The sequence below is a fragment of the Pelodiscus sinensis genome, chromosome 30, assembly GCF_052426305.1.
Source record: "Pelodiscus sinensis isolate ZL-2025 chromosome 30, ASM5242630v1, whole genome shotgun sequence".
Taxonomy (NCBI): Eukaryota; Metazoa; Chordata; order Testudines; family Trionychidae; genus Pelodiscus; species Pelodiscus sinensis.
In genome coordinates, this window is record NC_143081.1 from 14,680,864 (window position 1) to 14,692,422 (window position 11,559).

Sequence of the window (11,559 nt, forward strand, 5' to 3'; positions counted from 1 at the left end):
GTTTTGTTCCGAGCTGCGACCATTGCAGAGTCATGAACATTCTCCATTCCCAGGCTGTTCGTAATGTCGAGGTTCGGCTGCACTTCTGCACTGACCTGTGGGAATGCCCAGCCCTGAGATATGGAATATCCTTAGCATCATTCTCCTCAGGGCTTTCTTGACATCCTCATTCCTCAGGCTGTAAATGAGGGGATTGAGCATGGGGGTCAGCACACTGTAGACCACGGCCACCACCTTGTTGACATCCATTGACTGCCGGGCCGTCGGAGTGACGTACATGAAAATCACTGTGCTGTAGTAGAGACACACCACCGTCAAGTGGGCAGTGCAGGTGGAGAAGGCTTTCTGGCGACCCTTGGAAGATGACATCCGCAGGACGGTTGCCAAGATGTAGGCATAGGAGAGGGAGGTGAGCAAGAAAGAGCCTAGCACAATGATGGCGGCGCTGACGAAGATGGTGTTGGCACTCACATAGGGGTCCGTGCACGACAGGCTGAGCAGTGGTGGGACATCACAGAAGAAGTGATCTAGAACGGCTCCACAGAACTGCAGCTGTGTCACCAAGAAATTGGGAAGGGAGGGGGTCAACAAACCGCACCCCCAGGAACCAAAAGCCAGCCATGCGCATGTCTTGCTACTCATGAGCATTGGGTACCTCAGCGGGTTGCAGATAGCCAAATAGCGGTCATAGGCCATGATGGCTAGGAGGAAGCACTCGGTGGAGCCCAGGAAGAAGAAGAAGTAGGACTGCGCGAGGCAAGCGGTGAGGGAGATGACTCTGGCTCTGGCCAGGAAGACCGCCAGCAGCTTGGGGACGGTGACCGAGGTGTACCCGATCTCCAACACCGACAGGTTAGCCAGGAAGAAATACATAGGGATGTGGAGGTGAGGCTCTGTCCACAGGGTAAGCAGCAGGAGGATGTTGCCCAGGATGGTGAAAAGGTAGATGAGGAGGAAGAGAGTGAAGAACAAAACCTGGAAATCCTTAGTGGATGGGAAGCCCAGGATGATGAATTCTGTCACTGTGCTCCGGTTGTCCTGTGCCACGGCCATGTTCCTGCCTACGTGGAAAGCAATGAGGAGGTCACCAGAATCCCTGTGAGCGGGGACCACGCATGGCTGGTCGCAATGACTCGTGCCTAAATAGAAGAACTAGAGGACACCAAATGAAATTAATGGGTAGCAGGTTTAAAACTAATAAAAGAAAGTTCTTCACACAGCGCATAGTCAACCTGTGGAACTCCTTGCCAGAGGAGGCTGTGAAGGCTAGGACTATAATAGAGTTTAAAGAGAAGCTAGTTAATTTCATGGAGGTTAGGTCCATAAAAGGCTATTAGCCAGGGGATAAAATGGTGTCCTTGGCCTCTGTTTGTCAGAGGCTGGAGAGGGATCGCAGGAGACAAATCGCTTGATCATTGTCTTTGGTCCACCCTCTCTGGGGCACCTGGTGCTGGCCACTGTCGGCAGACAGGATACTGGGCTAGATGGACCTTTGGTCTGATCCAGTATGGCCGTTCTTATGTTCTTATGTGCCTGCTGAGGGTTGGAATAGGACAGTACATGCTGTGGACTTTCTCCTGGGACTGCAGGGAAGCCCTCTCTACACCCAAAATGGAGTTGGTTTCACGATGCCAGCATGTTCAAATTAGTACAACTCTCCACACGCGGACAAAGCTATACAGCATTCAAATAATTACAAGGGGAATAAATGATGGTGCCGTAGGGCACCCTTGTGTGGTAAGTCCACAATAGGGAATACATGAAAACATAGAAAATATGAGAATCATAGAATCACAGATACTAGGACTGGAAGGGACCCCGAGAGGTCATCGAGTCCAGTCCCCTGCCCTCATGGCAGGACCAGATACTGTCTAGACCATCCCTGATAGACATTTATCTAACCTGCTCTTAAATATCTCCAGAGGTGGGGATTCCACAACCTCCCTGGGCAATTTATTCCAGTGTTTCACCACCCTGACAGGTAGGAACTTTTTCCTAATGTCCAACCTCAACCTCCCTTGCTGCAGTTTAAGCCCATTGCTTCTTGTTCTATCCTCAGAGGCCAAGATGAACAAGTTTTCTCCCTCCTCATGACACCCTTTTAGATACCTGAAAACGGCTATCATGTCCCCCCTCAATCTTCTCTTTTCTAAACTAAACAAGCCCAATTCTTTCAACCTTCCCTCATAGCTCATGTTCTCTAGACCTTTCATCATTCTTCTTGCTCTTCTCTGGACCCTCTCCAATTTCTCCACATCTTTCTTGAAGTGCGGTGCCCAGAACTGAACAAAATACTCCAATGGAGGCCTAATCAGCACAGAGTAGAGCGGGAGAATGGCCAGACTGGTCAGACCAAAGGTCCATCCTGCCCAGTGTCCCATCGGCCCACAGTAGCCAGCGCCAGATGCCCCAGAGGGAGTGAACAGAGCAAGGAACCATCCTGTGATCCCTCCTCTGTGGCACATTCCCAGCCTCTGACAAACAGAGGCCAGGGACCATCCCTACCCATCCTGGCTAATAGGGTATGTCTACACTAGCCACCCTAATTTGAACTAGGGTGGCTAATGTAGTCATTCGAACTTGCAAATAAAACCTGGGATTAAAAGTATCCTGGGCTTTATTTTCATGTTCCCGGGTGCCACCATTTTTAAATGTAGTTTGGACTCCCTGCCAGCGGCTACACAGGCTAGGTAGTTCGAACTAAAGCCCCTAATTCAGACTACCGCTACTCCTCATTGCAGGAGGAGTACTTAGAAGGTACTTGGAGAGGAATTTTCTATTTAACCAGGTTATTTTATAATTATCAAATCCAATTTACTTACAATGTTTGTGCAACGTCTCTGACATCTGGGGGGTCACATGATGGTTTATTGGATGTACTTGCTTGCACTGATTATAAACCGCATCCTCGACAGTGAATTTCAAGAAGTAACCCTTTGATCAGATCCAAAAAAAACCCCAAATAAATAAAAGAGCAACAATTCCTTGCCTTTTCCATGTTTTAATTTATGGAATAAAATGAATGCACACAGCAGGAAATATTAACGTCTGTGAATTTTTGACTCTTGTTCTGGACTCAAAGGCTGCAGCATCTTCTCATGCACCTTGTGGTTTCAGGAGTATTTAACATGTAGTTCCACTCTCCAGACGCCCGATTATCTCTCCATCTCCTGGGATGACCTCATTGACTGCATTTGCGTCGAGGGGAATGATCCGATTCGATAACGGGCTCCTTCTGCTAAGTGGAGAGTGAGTCCAGCGATGGCAGAAATGGATTAGCAATGGAATCTTATCCGGGTCCCTTTGGATCTGGACTTTTGATTCATCGTTTAGACCAGAGTCGGAAGAAATCAGACTATAGTGTTGATCCTTAAACCAGAGCCGCCTTCATTCGGCTTTGGTTATTATAGGGGACAGGTAAACCAATACACGAAAAAGACGGGGAGCCCTGTTAGTCTGTCACTTTAAAAACAAGTAGTCCTGTGGCACTTGAGAGACTAAGAAAAATATATATAGGATCATGAGATTTCATTTGAATCGAGTGCTGTCTCTTCAGCCTTAGGCTACATCTAGTTTGCAGGCTTCTTTCGGAAGAAGCTGTTCCAGAAGAGATCTTCCGGAAAAGCTTATTTCAAAAGAGAGCGTCCATACAGCAAAAGTGTAATGAAAAAATGATTTGCTTTTTCGAAAGAGAGCATCCACATTGATCGGACGCTCTCTCGCAGTTAAGTTGTGATTAGTCTGGATGGAGTGGCCACCAGGGGACCTGTGTTATTTCCTGGAACACCCTCTTCTGCATCCACACACATCTTTTATGACGAAAGGGGAAAACCCCTCCATTCTTTCGACTTTCTGTCGAAAGAACTCAATGGCAGTGGGGACACAAATATTGTTTTTCCAGAAAAACACTGCAGTGTAGACATACCCTTAAGGTAGGTCTAGACTACATGCCTCTGGCGACAGAGGCACGTAGATTAGGCTACCCCGCATAGGAAAATGAAGGGTACGTCTAGACTACAGGCTTTGTCGACAGAGGCTTTGTCGACAAAGAGCGTCTAGGTTACATCCAGTTCTGTCGACAAAGCAAGCTGCTTTGTCGAAATGAGAGTGTAGACGCAAAAGACAGTGTAGATGCAATAACGCCTTCTATCCACAGAACTCTGTCAACAAAAGACGTTATTCCTCATAGAAAGAGGTTTACCGCCGTCGACAAAACTGATGAGTCCTGTTGACATTATGTCGACAGAACTCAGCGGTACTGTAGACGCAGGTATAGTTTTGTCGACAGAACTCCACTTTTGTCGACAAAACCCTGTGGTCTAGACACACCCTAAGGTGCTACAGGACTCCTTGTCGCTTTTGCAGATCCAGACTAACACGGCTACCCCTCTGATCCAAAAAAGGGCGTGAGTCTCTCTAAGGGATTATATCAATGTTATATAATATTATAAAGCATCAGATTATTGAATACCAGATTTACCCGGCATTGCTCAGGTCCTCAACTCAATTAATTTTTGTTGGGTTTTTTTTTTGGAAAATAACATGAACATGTCCATGGTCCGTTTGAATCATGGCTCTGGAGCGGGGCGGGGCTGGGGAGGAGGGGTGCAGGATACAGGCTGCCCAGGGGAGAGAGGACCACCCCAGCTCTCTCTCGCTGCAGAAGTTTGAAACCAGTGTTGGGGAAATCTTGCTCCCTGGGGTACAGAGTCCCCAGAAAGGTCCGAGGTCGGAGGTCAAAGCAGTGAGGCAGGAGAGAAATCTAGGGGTGTGTCTAGGCTACATGCCTCCATCGACAGAGGCATGTAGATTAGCCAGATCGGCAGAGGGAAATGAAGCCGCGATTAAAATAATCGCGGCTTCATTTAAATTTAAATGGCTGCCCCGCTCTGCCGATCAGCTGTTTGTCGGCAGATCGGGGCAGTCTGGACGCGACGCGCCGACAAAGAAGCCTTTCTTGATCGGCACAGGTAAACCTGGTTTCACGAGGCATACCTGTGCCGATCAAGAAAGGCTTCTTTGTCGGCGCGTCACGTCCAGACTGCCCCGATCTGCCGACAAACAGCTGATCGGCAGAGCGGGGCAGCCATTTAAATTTAAATGAAGCCGCGATTATTTTAATCGCGGCTTCATTTCCCTCTGCCGATCTGGCTAATCTACATGCCTCCGTCGACGGAGGCATGTCGTTTAGACGTACCCTAGAAGGAAAACTTTATTATGCATGCATGCAGGCTGACTGCTACCAGAGTGAGAGCAGCAGCAGCCCTGAGAGACAGGTTCTGGGATCCTTAATACAGTATGCTCACACAGTTTAGTTGTTGATTGTTTTCTTTAACATATCAAAGTCTCAGCAGAAGTACTCCGAGAGGTTTCTGTTTACACCAAGTATGCTAGAAGTAAGTTTTATAGAACAAAGGTACATGAGAACCTGAGTGAGGAGTCTACAAGGCAAACTGTGACAAAGATAAGGGTTTACATGACAAATTGTGACAGACTAGGAGTATCCATGAATTTGAGATAGGCATTGTAAGGGTCTTGATTAGAGTTAATTTGATTTCTCTCTGTTACAGGGAGAGAGGCCTGGAAAACTTTTAACCCTTACAGCAGTTTTCTTTTAGGGTATGTCTAGACTACAGGGTTTTGTCGACAGAAGTTTTGTCGACAGATACTGTCAACAAAGCTTCTGTCGACAAAAAGCGTCTAGACCACAGCCAGTTCTGTCGACAAAGCAAGCCACTTTTTCGACATAACAGTGTGGACGCAAAGGACAGTGTAGATGCAATAATGCCTTCTAGCGACAGAACTCTGTCATTCCTCGTAGAATGAGGTTTACATACGTCGACAAAACTGCTGAGTTTTGTCAACGTTATGTCGACATAACTCAAAGGCGGTATGGACGCAGGTATAGTTTTGTTGACAAAAGTCCACTTTTGTCAACAAAACTCTGTAGTCTAGACACACCCTTAGAGAGTTTTGATTTCCTGCACAGTCCCCCCTTAGACACAATTGGAGTTTATTTGATTTTTCTCCCACACCAGGTGAGAAACACCTCTCCAGGGACACTGCCCTCCAGTAGGCACAGCCAGGGGAGGGGTGTGTGTCCCCCAGCTGGGGCAGGTCCTGATTCATCTGCCCCCTGGGCTCCACAGCCACAGTGAGGAATGCAGCAAGCTGTGCACTTTCCCTCCGCTCCCTAACAAAGGGGACCAGCCAGCAATGTCCCTGTATGAATCAAGAGGAGATTCAGCTCTCTAAAGAGCACCTGGGAGGTGGCAAGCTCAGGGCTGGGGCACTCCCGAGTGGAGGAAAGGAGGTGCCCCCAACCAGCCCCTTTCACCTGCCCAGTGACTCTCTTTCCTGTATGATCGTTGTCCTCAGTCCACCTTCTCTGGGGTACTTGGTGCTGGCCACTGTCAGCAGACAGGATGCTGGGCTAGATGGACCTTTGGTCTGACCCAGTACGGCCGTTCTTATGTTCTTGAACCTCTTAGTGACCAAAATCCAACAGCCGGGGCAGCCTGAGCTCTGGGATCCCCTGGGGGCTGCATCCCAAGAGCTCCTGGTGCAACAGACAAAAAAAATCTCTGCTCTCCCAGAGTGGATCAGGTGGGGTTAACGAAGGAGCAGGCTGTCCCAGGCCAGCTGGGGCTCTGGTGCACGTCAGCTCCGGGCTGTTCTGTCCCATGCCTGTGCTACCAATAAATAGCTTCTTCCGCAATCTCCTTCCTACTGCTCCTCAGCCCTGCCTTGTGGGTAGCCAGGCTCCTTCTAGGGACGCTGCCATGGAGTGAGATCTGGGGCATGTCGTGTTCTTTTCTGTGGGTCCGGGTCAGCGAGGGCGGTTTGCGCCGCAGGTGAGATCCGAGCTGGGCTCACCGCCCCGGAGACCAAGTTCAGCTCCTCGGCCCCAGAGCAGGGACATCCAGAGCTGGGACCATGTTTGCAGCCTGAACAAGCCGGGAGCAGTTTCACTTTCTGCCCCCATCCTGTTTAGTCCTTCCACCTGCCTGAGATGGGGAAATACAGTGGAGAGTCCGGGAACCAGCTGCGGGATAACCCAGCGACGGGGCGTTATTCACAGACACGCAATGAGGGCAGAATCCCGGCAGTGAAGAGTCTGGTGCAGCAAAGGCAGGAAACATCCGACAAACACCGGCACGGTGAGTCTGTTATTTCAATCCAACAGGTTTACGTGTTAATGTCCTGGGCAGCTTTCAGAATGCAACTCAGTGACAAGAGGAATTCTTCATGACTTGGTAGCACTTTATAGACTAACAAAACATGTCGATGGGATCATGAGCTTTCGTGGGCGGAGCCCACTTCTTCAGATGACTGGAGTTTCATCAGAAGAAGTGGGTTTTGCCCACGAAAGCTCATGATACTGTCGACATGTTTTGTTAGTCTATAAAGTGCTACCTGACCATTTGTTATTTTTTTCTGTAAGGCTGTGTCCAGACTCAGGGGTTTTTTCGGGAAAAGTAGCCTTTTTCCGAAAAAACTTCCCCTGCGTCCAGACTCAAGCCGCGTTCTTTCGAAATTAAATCGAAAGAACGCGGCTTTTCTTTCGATGGCGGTAAACCTCATTTCACGAGGAAGAACGCCTTCTTTCGAAAGTTCCTCTTTCGAAAGAAGGCGTTCTTCAATGTAAATAGGGCTTCTTCGAAAGAGAGCATCCAGACTCACTGGATGCTTTCTTTCGAAAAAGCAAGCCGCTTTTTCGAAAGTTCAACGTGCAGTCTAGACGCTCTCTTTCGAAAGAGGCTCTTTCGAAAGTATCTTTCGAAAGAGCCTCTTTCGAAAGAGGCTTGCAGTCTAGACATAGCCTAAGGGTATGTCTACACTTGCAGCCTCTTTCAGAATAGGGCTTCAAATGTAGGCATTCAGAATTGCAAATCAAGCCCGGGATTTAAATATCCCGTGCTTGATTTGCATATTCCTGGCTGGGCGCCATTTTTGAAATTTACAAGCCCAGAATAACTGCCCGCGTCTACACGCAGCAGTGAAGCAGGCATTTGAAATAAAACCCTATTTCGAACTACCTGTTATTCCTCCTGCAATGAGGAGTTTAACAGGTAGTTTGAAATAGGGCTTTATTTCGAACGCCTGTTTCACTGCCGCATGTAGACGCGGGCAGTTATTCCAGGCTTGTAAATTTCAAAAATGGCACCCAGCCGGAGAGATGCAAATCAAGCGCAGGATATTTAAATCCCGGGCTTGATTTGCAATTCCAAATGCCTACATTAGCAGTCCTATTCTGAAATAGGCTGCAAGTGTAGACATACCCTAAGGCTACGTCTACACTGGCACCCTTTTCCGGAAATGATTAAAACAGAACAGTTTTCTGTTATAAGTATTTCCGTAAAAAGCATGTCTACATTGGCAGGATGCTTTTCCGGAAAAGCACTTTTTCCGGAAAAGCGTCCGTGCTAATGTAGATGCGCTTTTCCACAAAAAAGCCCCGATCGTCATTTTCGCAATCGGGGCTTTTTTGCGGAAAACAGTACTATGCTGTCTAAACTGGCCCTTTTCCGGAACAGTTTTCCGGAAAAAGGACTTTTGCCCAAACGGGAGCAACATAGTATTTCCGGAAAAGCGGCTGATTTCTTACAGTAGATCGTCAGTGCTTTTCCGGAATAAGTGGCCAGTGTAGACACAGCCTAACAGACTAACTTGGCTACCTCCTGAAGCTCCTCTTCATGACTTGTTATCTGTATTTACTAAAACATTTGCCGCTGCTTGGAGGCATTCTTTCCTCCTAGAAGAGGTGTCTCGTCATAGAAACTGGGAAAAGCAAACATTTGTTTTTCTTAAGAACGAGACAACCCTAATGCACACTGATGGAAACAGGAACATTTTCAGCTAAATGAAGGAAACAAACGTTTTGAGTTTTCCAGCGCATGGGTTGTCGTACAACAATAACAGACGTCTCCAGAACAGTTCTGGAGTTGAACCCCTAGTGTTTCTTTGATATAATTTAACAAAAATTATCCCCGACGGGTATCTCAGGCTGACACAGGGTGTGAGCATTAGTATAGTCCAGTAATGGTCAAATCTGACCCTAGCTCCTCCATCACAACAGTGTGTCTTTCTATTTCAAAGGGACACAGGTTGGACCTCTCTGGTTCAGCATTCTTGGGACCTGACCAGTCCCGAACAAGAGAATCTGCCGGACCAGGGGAGGTCTTCTGCCACCGGCCCCCAAGCCCATCGCCCACTGCTGGCAGGCTGCCCCAGCAGGTAACCCTGGCTCAGCCTCCCCCCAACCCCGCTGGGCTCCGCAGCCAGGCACTGCTCACTACCTGGGCAGTACAAGCTGCAGATCCTGCAATGGGACTCTCTTCCTGTGCAGCCAGGAGCAGCCACAAGGCTGGGGCTCCAACCCTGGCCCCACACAGCTGGGGAAAGCCACGGGGCTCCAGGCCTGTCCTGCCAGGGGAAGCCCCGGGGCTCATCCCCAACCCCCCAGCCTCAGCCTGACCTCGCACAGCCAGGGAAGCCATGGAGTCCGACCCCGGCGCCACGTTCCTGGGGGCTGCTGGAGGGCTCCAAGTGGTCCCGTGCTGCCCACAACCAGGCTACTGACTCTGTTGTCCTGCCCAGCTGGCCCTACTGCCCTTAGGCTCCTGGGCTCTCTGCTGCAGAAGCATATTGCCGGAGCAGAGTCCTGGATTTTGGGGCTACAACCTTTCCTGGTTGAATGGTAAAACTGAGTGATCAGCATTCTATCCACCTCCAACCTGAGCCTGATCGTCAGATGCTGCAGACGAATGCAGCTCCATGGACCATACGGGGTCCCGGCCAATTGATACCCGTGTGGTCACTCACCGCTCCATGTGAGTAGCTGGGATGGGTGCTGGGCATCGTGGACACCCACAGCATGAGAGATTGCGGAGGGGAATCACGGCCGTTCCGTGTATCACTCTAATCCCCACCCCGTCTGTGTCCTTCCCTCCGCAGCCACTATACTGTGAAAGGAGGAAGAAAATGTCCAACGGAAGCACCGTGTCCGAGTTCCTGCTCCGGGGCTTCTCTGATGTTCGGGAGCTGCAGATTTTGTACTTTGTGCTGTTCCTGATAATTTACCTAGCAGCCCTAATGGGGAATCTTCTCATCATCTCAGCCATCACCATGGACCACCGTCTCCACACCCCCATGTACTTCTTCCTGGTGAACCTGTCCATCCTAGACCTCGGCTCCATCTCCGTCACCGTCCCCAAATCCATGGTCAACTCTCTCCTAGACACCAGGGTGATTTCCTACCCTGCCTGTGTCGCCCAAGTCTTTCTCTTTGTCGTCTTCATTTCAACTGATTTTGCCCTTCTCACCGTCATGGCCTACGACCGATATGTGGCCATCTGCCATCCACTGCACTATGAGCAAGTGATGAACAGGAGAGTTTGTGTCAAAATGGCAGCCAGTACCTGGATCACTGGTATTGTCTACTCTGCCATACACACTGGGAACACCTTCATGTTACCCTTCTGCCAGTCCAATGTCATCAACCAGTTCTTCTGTGAAATCCCCCAGCTCCTCAAGCTGGCCTGCTCCGACTCCTACCGCAGTGAACTTGGGCTTCTTTCCTTTAGTGCTTTTTTGGGTTTAAATTGCTTTGCTTTTATCGTTGGGTCGTATGTTCAGATTTTGAAAGCGGTGCTGAGAATCCCCTCGGAGCAGGGCCGGCACAAAGCCTTCTCCACCTGCCTCCCCCACCTCGCTGTGATCTCTCTGTTAATTTGCACTGGGTTCTTTGACTACCTGAAACCCACGTCCAGCTCAGCATCAAAGCTGGATCTAGTGGTGGGTGTTCTCTACGCCGTGGTGCCTCCCATGATGAATCCGGTCATCTACAGCATGAGGAACAAGGAGATCAAAGCTGCGCTGGAGAAATTGATAGTGTGGAGGTTATTCCCCAAAAATTAAAATGCCCATCATTGGTCCTTGATTGTGATTTCATTCTGTGTTTCTGTATAAATAAAATCAACTGTTGACAAAGTTATTTCCGTAAGAACACGGGCTGCAAACTTTTTATGAAGTAATGAAATCAAGGCTAACTTCACTGACATTTAATCTGTTAATTTAGAATCACACCTGTGTGGATAAAATCAGAATCTACATATCTATCCTTAAATCTACCTACACACATATCTCTCTGTCTTAGGGATTTGTACTGGGAACCTCACCATTCTATCTGAGCAAGTTGACAGAAAATCAACAGCCACCGCTACGTCCCTAATGGACTTCAGGAAGTCTCTGCTGCTCCTTTTTTGGGTTAAAAATCTAGTTTGAGGCATGACGGTGTGTTTCTTTGTTTCTTTTTAGTTTTGTTTCATTTAATTGATTTGTTGGTTGACTTTTTTGTTCCAGATGACTTTTGGGAGGTAGGAATTTGCACAGGGGAATTTCCTTGATCGAATACGATATTAAACTGGGCCTACTGTAATTGGACATACAGTTCTGACATACTGGCTATTGCCCAAACTCACTGGCTGTGTCTAGACTGGCCAGTTTTTCCAGAAAATCAGCTGCTTTTCTAGAAAAACTTGCCAGCTGTCTAGACTG

General features: G+C 48.6%; 2 protein-coding genes across 2 annotated transcripts; one reads left to right on the plus strand and one right to left on the minus strand.

Moving 5' to 3' along the window:
- LOC102453627 (olfactory receptor 6F1-like) lies at window positions 1–1,053 on the minus strand. The gene has a single exon (XM_006114036.3). It carries the CDS (start codon window positions 1,051–1,053, stop codon window positions 31–33), a length of 1,023 nt encoding a protein of 340 aa, XP_006114098.3. The 3' UTR covers window positions 1–30.
- An 8,845-nt stretch (window positions 1,054–9,898) lies between these two features.
- LOC102453369 (olfactory receptor 14C36-like) lies at window positions 9,899–10,920 on the plus strand. The gene has a single exon (XM_014569003.3). It carries the CDS (start codon window positions 9,985–9,987, stop codon window positions 10,918–10,920), a length of 936 nt encoding a protein of 311 aa, XP_014424489.2. The 5' UTR covers window positions 9,899–9,984.
- The last annotated feature ends 639 nt before the right edge of the window (window positions 10,921–11,559 follow it).

What these genes read in the sequence shown, in the direction of transcription:
- LOC102453627 (XM_006114036.3), bottom strand. Translation starts at nt 1,053, where the DNA reads ATGGCCGTGGCACAGGACAACCGGAGCACAGTGACAGAATTCATCATC.
- LOC102453369 (XM_014569003.3), top strand. Translation starts at nt 9,985, where the DNA reads ATGTCCAACGGAAGCACCGTGTCCGAGTTCCTGCTCCGGGGCTTCTCT.